Source organism: Delphinus delphis, chromosome 11 (genome assembly GCF_949987515.2).
Source record: "Delphinus delphis chromosome 11, mDelDel1.2, whole genome shotgun sequence".
NCBI classification, from domain to species: domain Eukaryota; kingdom Metazoa; phylum Chordata; class Mammalia; order Artiodactyla; family Delphinidae; genus Delphinus; species Delphinus delphis.
This window is the reverse complement of record NC_082693.1, coordinates 49287517-49301772: the sequence shown is the minus strand read 5'-3', so window position 1 is coordinate 49301772 and position 14256 is coordinate 49287517. Positions and strand designations below refer to the sequence as shown.

General features: G+C 41.3%; 1 protein-coding gene and 1 long non-coding RNA gene across 3 annotated transcripts in view; one reads left to right on the top strand and one right to left on the bottom strand.

Annotated features, from left to right (window-relative positions):
• PPM1H (protein phosphatase, Mg2+/Mn2+ dependent 1H) overlaps nt 1-5954 on the top strand; it is a 263040-nt gene extending 257086 nt beyond the window's left edge. The window contains exon 10 of the mRNA XM_060025145.1: nt 1289-5954. Coding sequence (XP_059881128.1) covers nt 1289-1436 — 148 coding nt within the window. The 3' untranslated portion in view covers nt 1437-5954. The remainder of the gene's footprint in view (nt 1-1288) is intronic.
• LOC138414205 (uncharacterized) overlaps nt 1-14256 on the bottom strand; it is a 70357-nt gene that overhangs the window by 30598 nt on the left and 25503 nt on the right. The window lies entirely within an intron of this gene.

The following is a 14256-nucleotide window of genomic DNA, read 5'->3' as shown; positions in this document are numbered from 1 at the left end:
CTTCCTTACAGGGTGACATTCATTATCTTGGTGATTTACCAGAGGCTGGCTTTTAGCTTCTCAGGTTCAGAAACTGGTTTAATCAACACACAAAGAACAGATTCATTATCAGAGCTGGGCTCACCTTAACCAAGCTTTCATGATTGATCTGCAAACTGAAGAAATGCCAGTTGACGTTTATATGGAGAAACAGGACTGACGTTCTTAAAGTACAAATGACTAGCTCACTCTTTCTCTGTCGGCAGGCCACACAGGGAGGCAGGTCATAATTAGAAGGTTATATGGTGAACATGAAATCAAAATCAAGGGAAACTGTATATTCTATGGCAGAAGCTAAGAGTCATCCATCCTCACTAAATATGGTCCTACCAGTGGAACTACATTTCTTTGAAATCTGTGGGATAAGACTCCCTCTGCCTCAATCTGTATTTGGACAGACACCTGCCAATGTTTTTGTCTCCTTGTTTTAGGCCTCCAGGCTAACCTAGGCTACATACACCCAAATCACCTCCCACATTAGTCTTTTTCTAGATTTTAATGCTTTCCATCCATTTATGGCATAGTCATTAATTCTTCTTTGAGTTTATGCTCTGAGTCTCAGGGAGCAATCTTATTTTCAAATTCTTGGGGATCCCTCACTGTACTTACAGTGGTGAAGAGAAGAGTGTGGCATTGATGACGGTGCAGCTTGCCCACACCGAGGTTTCCCAGTCATGTACCAATAAAACCTTTGCATTTTTACTATGCTCCTTTGCTACCTGCGCTATCATTAACATTTTTCTTTAAATCAGCTCACTTTTTAAAAACAATTTATTTAAAAAGGAGATTTACCCCTACCATAAGTGGAAAATGACGATCCTTTGTCCTAAAAGCAGTGTGGCTCTAAAAATAAACATTGGAAACAAAAGTTCTTATTTTTCCCATATACTTTTTTAGCTACACACTGTTTGCTGTAGAAAGCTCTGAGCCTGAGCAGGTATGTGTTAAAGATACACCAGCACGAAACTGGGACTCTTTTGTTGACATCAGAATTCTCAAGAGGACTGAAAAGCAGAACAATTTAGGAGGTTATTTATTGTATGTAGAATCTTGTCCATCTACCACCTAACTAGCAGTCTCACATTAGGCATCACACATTTGGGAAAAAGATGGCCTAGGTTTTTGTGACTTGAAGGGTGTTTGAAAACAGTTCATACAGCTGTAGTGATGCCTCCTTCTCAGCCTCGCCTGACCCCCGATTCTGCCTGATGCCACACTGACAGTCCCATTCCTGCCTCTCCCTGTACAGGTACACACTGGCGGCTCAGGACCTGGTGATGCGTGCCCGTGGCGTCCTGAAGGACAGAGGATGGCGGATATCCAATGACCGACTGGGCTCAGGAGATGACATCTCTGTATATGTCATTCCTTTAATACATGGAAACAAACTGTCATGAAAACAGCCCAGGGTTTTAGAAGGACAGAAGGGAAGAAAGCTGGGATGCCTCTGGGCGGGGCGGGGCTGGGAAGTGCCCCAGCAGAGTTCCAGACGATGCCCCTCCTCCCTGCCCAGGTGGGAAGCTTGCTGCCGAAAGGCCTCTGGCTGAGCTCCAAGAGGACCCTCGGGTTTCAGTTTCCTCTTTAGTAACAGGTCTGGATACTCAACAAGAGCAAAACATAAAGGCTGCGACTGAGTGTTGTGCTTCTGTCGGTTCCTTTCATAGGCCTCCTAGGTGGCCACTGCCCATTTGGGAGCACATCCATCATATTTATTTTATCCACAGTAGCTGGGGCAGCCCTTTGCGGGTGTCACTGGCAGAAGACTCTTCAGCCTGCCAAGCTGCCAACTTCCCTACGGGTTAAAAGTGCTGCATTGGAGAGTTGGGGATCATGCCTCAGAAGATGTAATCGCCCATCTTCTAGTAAGCCTGAGATTTATTTCAGGGAACACTATCTGTGTGTGTGTGTGTGTGTGTGTGTGTGTGTGTGTGTGTCTCTCTCTCTCTCTTTACTGTTTTTTGGTGCCGGTGGGGTGTGGCAGGGAATTTTTTTTTCTTTTTTGACATTCCTTGAATCTTAATTGTTTTCCTTCCATAGAACAGGTCTGGGACTTTCCAGGCCCCTGTCGAGGAATCTGTGTGTCCAAGTCCAGCCCAGACTGTCCCCATATCCCGTGGCCCACACCACCCAGGCCGCCATCTGGAGCGGTGCCCTGGCTAATGGAGTTCAGTCTTTGTTATGTAACGGTTTTTCCCTGAGTTGCATTTTCTCACCAAATCAGTGTGTTTTTGTGGAAATATGGGTGTTTCTCTGGACCCACAGTTCCTCTGTCATCTTCAAGGGCCCCCCTGGTGTGGGTGAGGTCTCTCTGGGAGAGTCTGGATTTCGTTTCTGGAACGGTTGGCCCTCCCCCACCCGCTGTACCATAGGGACAGACACAAAGCAGGGTTGAAGCGAGCAGGTTAAGAGATTCCTTGTATCAGTCAGTTCACCACACCCCATCTGAGGACCACTCCTCCATCTGGATCCAGGTTCCGTGGACCAGGACCGTCCCCAAGCCCCCTCCAAATAACATGTTAAGGAGCAGAGTTCTGTCAAGCGCTGTCTCTGCCTCCCCATCATATCTGGGCAAGGCCCGCTCGGAGTGGCCGTTTGATAAAAGTGAATTTGAATCAGGCTGACTGGTCATTCTCAGGCTGGACCCTCTGTTCCTTCTCCACGGAATCATCTCCCAGCCCCCCAGGTACCGAGACCCCTGTTCCCACTGTCACTCCACCTCTGGGTGTTCCTCACAAGAGCAGCGGCAGCCAGCGTATCAGACCTCCCTGGTGCATCTCGGCCGGGAGGACTCGCAAAATAGATTTTTAGAAATCACTTTTAGGCAGACCGCTTCTGGGCATGGGGGACCTTATAGAGCAGTGTCCAATCACCGAGTCTTCTCCCTGCAGACCTCCTGTGGTAGCGTCACCATCTTGACTACTTTTTGTAATAAGACGTGCTTCCCACCCATTAAAGACAGAGGTCATTGGTGTGATTCCCCCCAGAAGGCTGGAGAGCCAGTTCCACTTCTCCTGTTTGTTCAGTCCCTTCCGCAGAGGGGAGGACAGGAACCTTTTCTCTGGGTAGTGGGTCGCCTGCGCTTACATTCTTGGAATGTAGCTATTTTCTTAGGAATGTCCTGGAGCCTTCCTGCTTCGGAATGTATTCATCCCACAGTGTGGAGACAACCGCTGGTCTGGCAGGTGAAGTATGGCGGGAATTCACCCACCGAGTGTTGGCCAAAATGTTGTTTGGGAAGAACTGGACTCACTGGTCCCTTGTGGGGAGTCATCGTCATCTGACGGCTTCCCTCCTCCTTCAGGAAGTCTTAGCCACCCCCAGCGTCTCTGTGGGGAGAAGTCTGTGGTAAACCATTTGCTGCCCTGGCAGAACAAGATGCTCTGGGGAAACAGGCAGGCATCCTACAACAGCGTGGTCCGCTTTCTGTTGCTGCTCTGACTCTCAAAACCACGTACGAATTCGGAAATGAGAAAGTTGTACGTGGAGGGCTCTGAGCTGCCTTCTTTGGGAGGCTGTCCTCACAAGCAGTCACCTCTCCCCCGTGTTTCCACTGCCTTTCACTTCTTTTATTTCCTGGGCTTCTCTCTGGGCCCTACCTTGAGCTGCTCTGGTTTTACTCAAGACACCAGAGTCAGAGTTTGCATGTGCATATCATAGGGATGTCATGACAGCCTGGACTCAATTCTCCAATTCATTTCCTGCCAAGGCATGTCTCAGCAAAAACTCTGGAAGCCCCTGATTCAATTTATCCTAAAGTTTTGAGTATTTAGTCCTACTGGATTTAGTTAGAAAGGTGTCCAGGAATTCTCCTCATAAGCCCCCTTGGGTGGAAGGATCTTAGTAGCAAGCTGAAGCCATGTTGTCAGTTTGGGGGATTGGAGGGAAACCACAAATGAGATGAATAAATCAAATGTGGAAAAAAAATGATCTGTTAATGCCCGCGGCAGGTCTGCCCAGCACCGATATTGCTCTGTGAATTGAGCTTACTCAGTTTTAGCCTCATTTTTCCCCCTTGGAGCATTCCTGGAAAGGTCAAAAGGCAACACACTCAAAATTCTGCAGAACATATTTATACGTGGTTCTGTGATCTTGCGTATCTGACTTACAGTCAAGTCTGCTTGCCCCAGTAGCCTCAAAGGAAGTCTTATTTAATAAAAAGCTTTCGATTTCCTAGTCAAGTCTTTACGGTTATCTGGGGGGGGAGGGGTGTGGCCACTTCCTTAAATGAAAGCCTCTCTCAGTTCTAAATCTCTTTGCTGGACTGGCACTAGCTCTTCAGAATATTTGGTGACACTCTTTTCCTTAAAGAGAGCAAACTTGCACTCCATCCACACTGTGGCATTTTGTCAGGCCAACAGGCAAACCTGTGTTCTCTCAAAACCTGAAATCGGAGCAGTACCAGACCCAGAAAACTGGAGGGTGTGTTCTCCTGTGGTTGTGCTTGCCTAACTGCTGTTCTTACAGAGGGAACAGAGAAGTGAAAGTCGGGCTAGGCCAAGTACTCAGCTGTCTAATAGGACAGAACCCCCAAAGTGGGAATTTGTTATTTTCCACAGTTTACAGTTTGGGGGAATTTGGGGTATTTAATTTCTTAATCCCTAGCAATTTACCTCCATGAGGCTGCATGAGGTCAGCTGTGCTCATTCTTTTTGTGCTCTTCTAAGTATTCATTTACTTCTTGGAAAGAATCACAGCTGTCAGTAGATACTGGTGGGCAAGGATGAGAGTCCCAGTATCCAGAGTTGGCCTCAGATCTTGGCCATTCGGGCAGGGTTTTCGGTTCACCAAGAGCACTAGCGTGGAAACACTTGGAAAAAAAACTCTCACATCTTTACGACTCTGGTCTAACCTCCTTCCTCATCTGCCAATCAACTTTATTTACAAGGCCACGAGTAGTCAGTGGTTTTCTTTCTCCACCACAGTCTGAGGATCTTACCTTTCCTTAAGCAGCCCAGCAGCTCCACTGCTTTCAGACTGAACATGTTAAACTTTAATGAGATTCTATTTTTGGTAAGTTCGTGCTATTGGGACACATGAAGAAAGCAGTGAGAGTCACTATCTATGCAAAAACCCACCAGGCTGACCCTAAAAGGTAGCGGATCTAAGAAAATACTAAAACAGTATCTGGCCACCGGACAGAATTTTACATTAGGAACTCGGATTTTTGAAGACTTTCAGTTGCAGAGACATGTCACAGCCTGCGCACCATAAGCCCCCCAAGTGTACTTTGGTTCTGTGTTGGGTGATGTGACTTATGTGCATACACTGGGATTTTTCAAAGGACACTACATGAGCAGCCCCACCTGCCTCTTCTGTAAGTACCGTGGTGGCTCTTTGTGGTTTGAGTGTCAGTCCAGGGAGTGCTGCTCTTTATAATCCACATGATTTGTGTAAATAGCTTTAATTTTGCCTTTGCGTCTTAGATGTTTTGTTTATGTAGCGCCCAGGTAGACAGTGACCAAATGAGGCTTTAAATGTATTGTTTTCTACTGTGATGTACTTGAAGGAGAATCTCGTGTCCTCCACTCTTCCAGTCTTCCATAGTATTTTGTGTTTGGGGTGTCCTGAGGTTACTCTATTACTCCTGTTTTGCCTCCACTTTCTTTGTTTCTTTTGGAAACCCAGGGAGGTCCACAGTGGAGATCATTTGTAAGCAATGTATCATGGTCTGGGTTTCCAAGAAAATACCCTACGTACAGTGAATGAGAGGAATCTGCCTGAAAATGGTTTCGGAACCATGTACCTTTATGCTTTGTGATTGTGAAACCTTGACTTTTGTAACCCAAAAATGAAAACTGTTTAGTAAAGGGGATCTATTTTGTGTGTTTTGAAACTTAGGTGCAATGTTCCCTGGAAAAAGCTAAAGAAATGTATATGCTCAATGCCATTTTAAAATAAAATATTATACATATGTATATAGGACACCTTTAGCAAAACCTTTTTGTGTCATTTCGTTTAATTCACTAAGAAGTTTCTTCATACCAGGTAGTGGAATGAGTTGAGAGGGTCATGGCCTCATGGGGAGTCATCAACTGTGAACAGACTCAAAATCAGACGGGAATGGATGCCAACACTATAAATCTTCACAGGAATCAGCAGTAAGAGCTGTACATTTCACCAGTGCCTTTAGAACTACCATGGATATTACTCCCAAGAACTACTCCCAACAGGTAATTCTTTTTTTTTTCTTTTTATTGAGGATAACTGACAGCATTATATTAGTTTCAGGTGTACAGCATAACGATGCAGTGTGTACATATTGTGAAACGATCATCACATTAAGTCTAGAGAACATCCATCACCATACAGCATTACTAACTTCTTTTCCTTGTGATGAGAACTTTTTTTTTTTTTTTTTTTTTTTTTTTTGCGGTACGCGGGCCTCTCACTGTTGTGGCCTCTCCCGTTGCGGAGCACAGGGTCTGGACGCGCAGGCTCAGCGGCCATGGCTCGTGGGCCCAGCCGCCCCGCGGCATGTGGGATCTTCCCGGACCGGGACACGAACACGTGTCCCCTGCCTCGGCAGGCGGACTCTCAACCACTGCGCCACCGGGGAAGCCCAGAACTTTTAAGATTTACTCTCTCAGCAACTTTCAAGTACGCACTACAGTGTCATTAGCAAATACTATGCAATTATAGTATAGTCACTCTGTTGTACATTACACCCCCAGGATTGATTTATTTTATAACTGGAATTCTGTACCCATTTCACCAACTCCCCAACCCTGTGCCTCTAGCAACCACCAATCTGTTCTCTGTATCCATGAATTAGGTTTTTTAAAAATTAATTATTCAGGTTCCACATGTAAGTGAGATCATACAAGATTTGTCTTTCATAAGACATAGCATAATGACTTGGCATGATGCCCCAAAGGTCCACCCGTGTTGTCACAAATGGCAAGATTTCATTCTTTTTTATGGCTGAATAATATTCTATTATAGCTCCATCTCTATCCCTATCATCAATCTATCTATAAAAATACATACACACCACAGTTTCTTTATCCATTCATCCTTTGAGGGACATTTAGGTTGTTTTCCATATCTGGGCTATTGTAAATAATGCTGCAGTGAACATGAGGGTACATATAACTTTTTAAATTAGTGTTTTCATTTTCCTTGGAGAAATACCCAGAAGTGGAATTGTGGGATCATATGGTAGTTCTATTTAATTTTTTGAGGAATCTCCATACTGTTTTCCATAGTTGCTGCACCAGTTTACGTTCCCAACAACCTTTTCCCCCACATCCTGCTAACACTTATTATTTCTTGTCTTTTTGATAATAACCCTTCTGAGAGGTATGAGGTGATGTCTCATGGTTTTGATTGGCATTTCCCTGATGATTCGTGATGCTGAGCCTTTTTTCATGTACCTGTTGGCCAGCTGTATGTCTTCGTTGAAAAAATGTCTATTCAGATCCTCTGCCCATTTTTTAATTGATTTTTCTTGAGTTGTATGAGTTCTTTATATATTTTGGATATTAACCATTTATCAGATAAATGTCTACGATTTGTAAATATTTTCTCCCATTTAGTAGGTTGCTTTTTCATTTTGTTGATGGTTTCCTTTGCTGTGCAGAAGCTTTTTAGTTTGATGTAGTCCCTCTTGTTTATTTTTGCCTTGGGTGCCAAATCCAAAACATGTTTGCCAAGACCAAGGTCAAAGAGCTTATTACCACCTACGTTTTCTTCTAGGAACCTTATGGTTTCAGGTATTTATGCTCAAGTCTTTAATTGTTTATGGTGTAAGTAGTGATCCAGTTTCATTCTTTTGCATGTGGCTGTCCAGTTTTCAATGCACCATTTATTGAAAAGAGTGTCCTTTCCCCAATGTATATTCTTGGCTCCTCTGTTACAAATTAATTGACCGTATATGCATGAGTTTATTTCTGCGCTCTCTATTCTGTTCCACTGATATGTGTGTCTGTTTTCATGCCAATACCATACTGTTTTGATTACTATAGCTTTGTAATAGAGTTTGAAATCAGGGAACATGATGTTTACAGCTTTTTTCTTCTTTCTCAATGTTTCTTTGGCTATGCAGGGTTTTTGTGGTTCCATATAAATTTTAGAATTGTTTGTTCTATTTCTGTGGAAAATGCCATTGGAGTTTTGATAGGGATTGCATTGAATCTGTAGATTGCTTTAGGTAGTAAGGACATTTTAACAATATTAATTCTTCCAGTCCATCAGCACAGTATATCTTTCCATTTATTTGTGTCTTCAGTATCTTTCATCAATGTCTTATAGTTTTCAGTGTACAGTTCTTTCACCTGCTTGGTTAAATTTATTCCTAGGAATTTTATTCTTTTTGATACAGTTGTAAATGTGATTGTTCCTTTAATTTCTCTTTCTGATAATCTGTTATTAGTGTATAGAAATGGAACAGATTTCAATGTACTAATTTTGTATCTTGCAAGTTTACTGAATTCATCTATTAGTTCTAACAGTTTTGTAGAAGGTCTTTAGGGTTTTTTTTTTTAACCTATACTATCATGTGATTTGCAACTAGTGAGAGTTTTACTTCTTTCTTTCCAACTTGGATGCCTTTTATTTCTTTCTCTTGCTTAATTTCTCTGGTTATGACTTCCAACACTATGTTCAATAAAAGTGGCAAGATGGGCTTCCCTGGTGGCGCAGTGGTTGAGAGTCTGCCTGCCGATGCAGGGGACATGGGTTCGTGCCCCAGTCTGGGAAGATCCCACATGCTGTGGAGCAGCTGGGCCTGTGAGCCATGGCTGCTGAGCCTGCACATCCAGAGCCTGTGCTCCGCAGTGGGAGAGACCACAGCAGTGAGAGGCCCACATACCGCAAAAAAATAATAATAATAAAATAAATAAATAAAAAGTGGTAAGAATGAGCATCCTCATCTTGTTCCTAATCTTAGAGGAAAAGTTTTCAGCTTTTCACCACTGAGTATGATGTTAGTTATAGGCTTGTTATATATGGTCTCTATTCAGGTAAATTCCCTCTGCATCCACTTTGTTGAGGGTTTTTATCATAAATGGATGTTGGAATTTTGTCAAATGCTTTTTCTGCATCTATTGAGATGATCATATAATTTTTATCTTTCATTTTGTTACTGTGATGTATCACACTGTTTTGTGGATATTGAACCATCCTTGCAACCTTGGAATAAATTCCACCTGATCATGATGTATGATCCTTTTAATAATGTATGGTTGAATTTGGTTTACTAATAATTTGTTGAGGATTTCTGCATCTATGTTTATCAGGGATATTGGCCTATAATTTTCTTTCCTGGTGATGTCCTAATCTGGTTTTGGTATCAGGGTAATACTGGCCTCATAAAATGAGTTTGGAAGTGTTCCCTCCTCTTTTTTGGGAAGAGTTTGAGAAGGATTAGTATTAATTCTTCTTTGAAAGTTGGTTAGAATTCACCAGTGAAGCCATCTGATCCTGGACTTTCGTTTTTCTTGGGAGGTCTTACTGATTTAGTCTCCTTACTAGGAATTGGTCTGTTCAGACTTCCTATTTCCTCATGATTCAGTCTTGGAAGGTTGTATGTTTCTAGGAATGTATCCATTTCTTCTACATTGTTCAATTTGTTGGCATATCATTGTTCATAGTAGTCTCATGATCCTTTATATTTCTGTGGCATCAGTTGTAATGTCTCCTCTTTAATTTCTTTCAGCCCTCTCTCTTTTTCTTTTGATGAGTCTCACTAAAGGTTTGTCGATTTTATCTTTCAGAGAACCAGCTCTTGGTTTCATTGAAATTTTCTATTCTTAGTCTATTACTTCATTTCTATTCTTAGTCTGTTATTTCATTTATTTCTGCTCTGATCTTTGTTATTTCCTTCTTTCTACTAACTTTGGGCTTTTTTTGTTCTTTTCTAATTCCCTGAGGTATTAAGTTAGATTATTTGAGATTTTCTTGTTTCATGAGGTATACATTTATCACTATGAACTTCCTTCTGAGAACTGCTTTTGCTGCATCCCATAGGTTTTCATGTGTTATACTTCCATTTTCACTTGTCTGAAGGGTTTTTTTATTTCTCTATGGACCCACTGATTTTTTTCAGTAGCTTGTTTAATTGCCACATATTTGTGAATTTTCCAATTTTATTCTTGTAATTGATTTCTACTTTCATAGCACTGTGGTCAGAAAATATGCCTGATATGATTTCGGTCTTCTTAAATTTGTTAAGCTTTTTTGTGGCTTAACACATGGTCTATCCTGGAGAATGTCCTATGCACACTTGGAAAAAATATGTATGTTCTATTGCTATTGGATGGAATGTTTTGTATATGTCTGTTACGTCCATCTTGTCTAATGTGTCATTTAAGGCATATGTTTATTGATTTTCTGTCTTAGTGATCTCTCTATTGATGTGGGTTATTAAAGTCCCCTACTATTACTGTATTGCTGTCTGTTTCTCCCATTAGGTATTAGTATTTGCTTTGTACATTTAGGTGCTCCTATGTTGTGTGCATAAATATTTACAAATGTTATATCTTCTTGTTGAATTGACCCTTTTATCCAAAGAGGTATTCTTTTTTTATATATATATAGTGATCTTGGGGTCTTCTTATTTTTTATTTTATTTATTTTTGGCTGTGTTGGGTCTTCATTTCTGCGTGAGGGCTTTCTCTAGTTGTGGCAAGTGGGGGCCACTCTTCATTGCAGTGCGCGGGCCCCTCACTATCACGGCCTTTCTTGCTGCGGAGCACAGGCTCCAGATGCGCAAGCTCAGTAGTTGTGGCTCATGGGCTTAGTTGCTCCGTGGCATGTGAGATCCTCCCAGACCAGGGCTCAAACTGGTGTCCCCTGCATTAGCAGGTGGACTCTCAACCACTGCGCCACCAGGGAAGCCCCCAAAGAGGTATTCTTAAGTGAGAGGGCTAGTGACCAGTATCCTTGCTGAAGACAGTAAGACTCAAGACTCCCCTTTGTCATTTAAGCATTTTAAAAAATTACAAAGTGTTAGTAAAATGTACCATCATATAGAGAAAAGTTACCTTACAGGTGGGACAAGACACCAAAAAATGCTAATTCTGCTTACTTCTAGAGTCCAGCAAGTTAATGTAGAAAACACTGACACAATGTTAAAAATAATCAAAGTATTGATTCACAAAATAAAGCTAAAAAATAGACTATAGCTCATCTGAAGCTTAGTTCAGAAGAGCAGACTAGGTAAAAAAAAAAAACAAAACTCATATTAAAAATGATTTCATTGCAAAGTCTATCCAGCTCTTTTCACCTTCACGTTTACCCTAATGCTTATGGTGTCTCCTCCTCCCTACTCAATAGCAAAAACTAAACGAGTCACTCTTTGGATTAGATACATTTGTTTGGGACATTTTTTTCTCTGTGGAAGATGGAGGAGTCTTCTAGCATTGTCTCACGAGTAGTGCTTAGCATATCAGATTACCTCTTGAAAGCTGTAGTAGACTGTCACCAAAGCTGGCTGCCAACTATGCCTTCTGTGTTGGTTTGCAAATGCTCCTTTTCTTATCAAGAGGTGGTATTTGTATCCCCATCCCTTGAATTGGTCTGGCCTGTGACTTGCGTTGCTTAATAGAATGAAGAAATGACACTCTGAGAATTCCAAGCCTAGGTCTCTAGAGGTCTGATACCGTAAGTGAGGCCCAGCCACTTCTCAGCTGTTTAAGCCATTCCAGCTGAGTTCACAGACATCACAGGACAGGGAGGAAAACCATCCACACTGAGCCCTGCCCGAATTCCTGATCCACAGAAACATGAGCAAATAAATGGTTTTGGTTTCAAGCCACTAACATTTGGGTAGTTTATGATACAGCAGTAGATAACTGAAACAAAGTATAGACAACCTGGCTCTGGAGGATTTGGGGTAAAGTGATTAAAAATATCAACTAAAAGAAGAAAATGGCATTGAGAAAGTACATTTGTAACTTGGGAAATAATCCTCCTTTTGGAACCTGGTAGAGTGAATGGGGGAAACAAACTTATAGCAATAATGCAGAGACTCTAACGTGGCTGTGATGGTATCTTAGCAAGAGTTCTCCTCCACACCTGTGTTTTGTTTCTTTGTGCAGCTTAAAATGATCATGAGTAAGCCAGGAAAATTATGACTATTGGGGCTATGGCTCTAGATCGGGGAAACAAAAGGTCTTTAAACTCTCAATAATGATAAGCCCATCCCATGTTGTACCTTTATGACTGTTGGGAGAGTCAAGTGGTTCTTTGGCTTCCAAGACTGTTGCTTGAGAGTGTTAGCTTATATCTGAGTAGAAACATAATTTTAAAATTGTGAGTATGAGAATTAAAAAAAATCCTCATCCTCATCTAAAAATCCCCATCTACAAAATACTTCAAACTTGTTGCCATCCCAGTTTTTTCATTTAATTCAATGATGGGCCAAAGAGTGAATTAGATATCGTAGCAATTAGTCTGCCTTTTTAATTGCTTTTTCTATCAGTAGAGCCCCGAAAAGACTGCTGCTCTCTTAGTACATCTCCCTACATTTTTTGGCCTCATGTCTTTCACTTTTGACGAGATTTTCCAGCCACCTAACCTCCTTTGCTTTATTGATTCCACTTAGGCTGCCTTCAAGAGATTCAGATAGTGACTGAGCATGAGACGGAGGCAGGGTGCACCTTGACTGCCTTGCAAGGACCAGGTCTGATCAGTTTGGTGGTCCAGGGGGGCCATGGACAGACCTTTGGAAAATGTGAATGCAGATCTGGAGGACAACACTCTTCTAAAAGGGGCATACAAATACGAGCTTTCTCTTTTACCCTCTTTTTAAATTTTAATTTACAAATCTAGTCACAGAAAAGTAAAAGTAGATAAGCCCATTCAGAAGGCACTGTTGTGAGGTGGGAGTGGGTTTGGGGAAATTGTTGACATAAGGATAGGAGAAAAGAAGTTGCAGCAGCAAAATATCTCAGAACAAGTCATTTCACACTCTTTAAGCACTACTAGTATTTAGTAACCAGTCATCTCTGATTAAAGAACTGCGGAACCTGAAAATAGTAGTCTTAGCAGTTCTGAGTTAGACATTACCTCCTTTTTGAGTTTGGTCAGTGAGAAAAAATGTTGGGAGGACATGCTGGAGAACTGTGAAATTTCTACTCTCCTGTCCTAGGTGAAAAAAAAAATCAAATTTCTGATTCCTGGAAGCTCTAAACGTTAAGTCAGGGGACATTTGGCAAGTCTACCAATTGCACAATAGAATTGGAAAGAAAATTAACAGTGTGGTTGTTTTCATACTTATGAACAATATAAGTGCTATCATTATTAGTATTGTATGCCTTAAAATACAACGCAAACGGACTCAAATATACAACATCATATATAAATACCTGGGAATTGCTTCAAACATTAAGTGAGGAGGAGTTGAGGGCACACAGATAAAAACAGTTGGAGAAAGTTATGCAAACTTGGAAATAAAAGGATGATGCATGTTTTTTCAGTGTCTTTCCTGGAATATCATCTACCAGGTCCACCCAAGAATGATTCAATTCTTTGGTTAGGGTTCAGCAAACTTTTTCTATAAAGAGACAGACAGTAAATATTTAGGCTTCAGGGGTCATTTAGACTCTGTCACTAAAATCTGCTTTGTATCGGAGCTAGGATCTGTTCTAAAATGGTAAAAAGTCAAGCTTAATATCTTGATCAGAAGTATTAATTCATGAAAATACGGCCTGATCTTGCTTCTCTCTTGTGAAATGGATGAAAAAGTCAAATACATTAGTATACACGAGTGGCCTCTAATTAAGAAAAAACAGATGAGTAATCATTTACCTTGTTTTATTGGGTTACCAACAAAATAATTTATTAATTTGCCATTTTTTTTATTGCTAAGATAGTCTTATATTCAGCTTTTTGCCACAATGGTGGTGGATGCATCAGAGTTGTGATACTTTATTTCCTCAGTACTAAGACACCATCAGTTATATTCTGCCACCAACTCAAAGCAGTTAAAATTTTTTTTTTTTTTGATTTTCAAGGAGGATGTTAACCCATCATTTACCACACTCCAGCAATGAGGCAAAGAAAAACATGCATGCATATGGTCTTGTTATGTGTTATTATGTATTATATATTTATTAGGCCCTTTGCTGGGCACTTGAGATCTGGGTTCTTTTATCTTCTTCTCACGTAAATATTGTCACATTTTATAAATGAGCAAATAATTTCATTCCATTGTGATCAGAGAGCCTACTTTGTATGATTTCAGTCCTTTTAAATTTATTGAGGTTTGTTTTACTG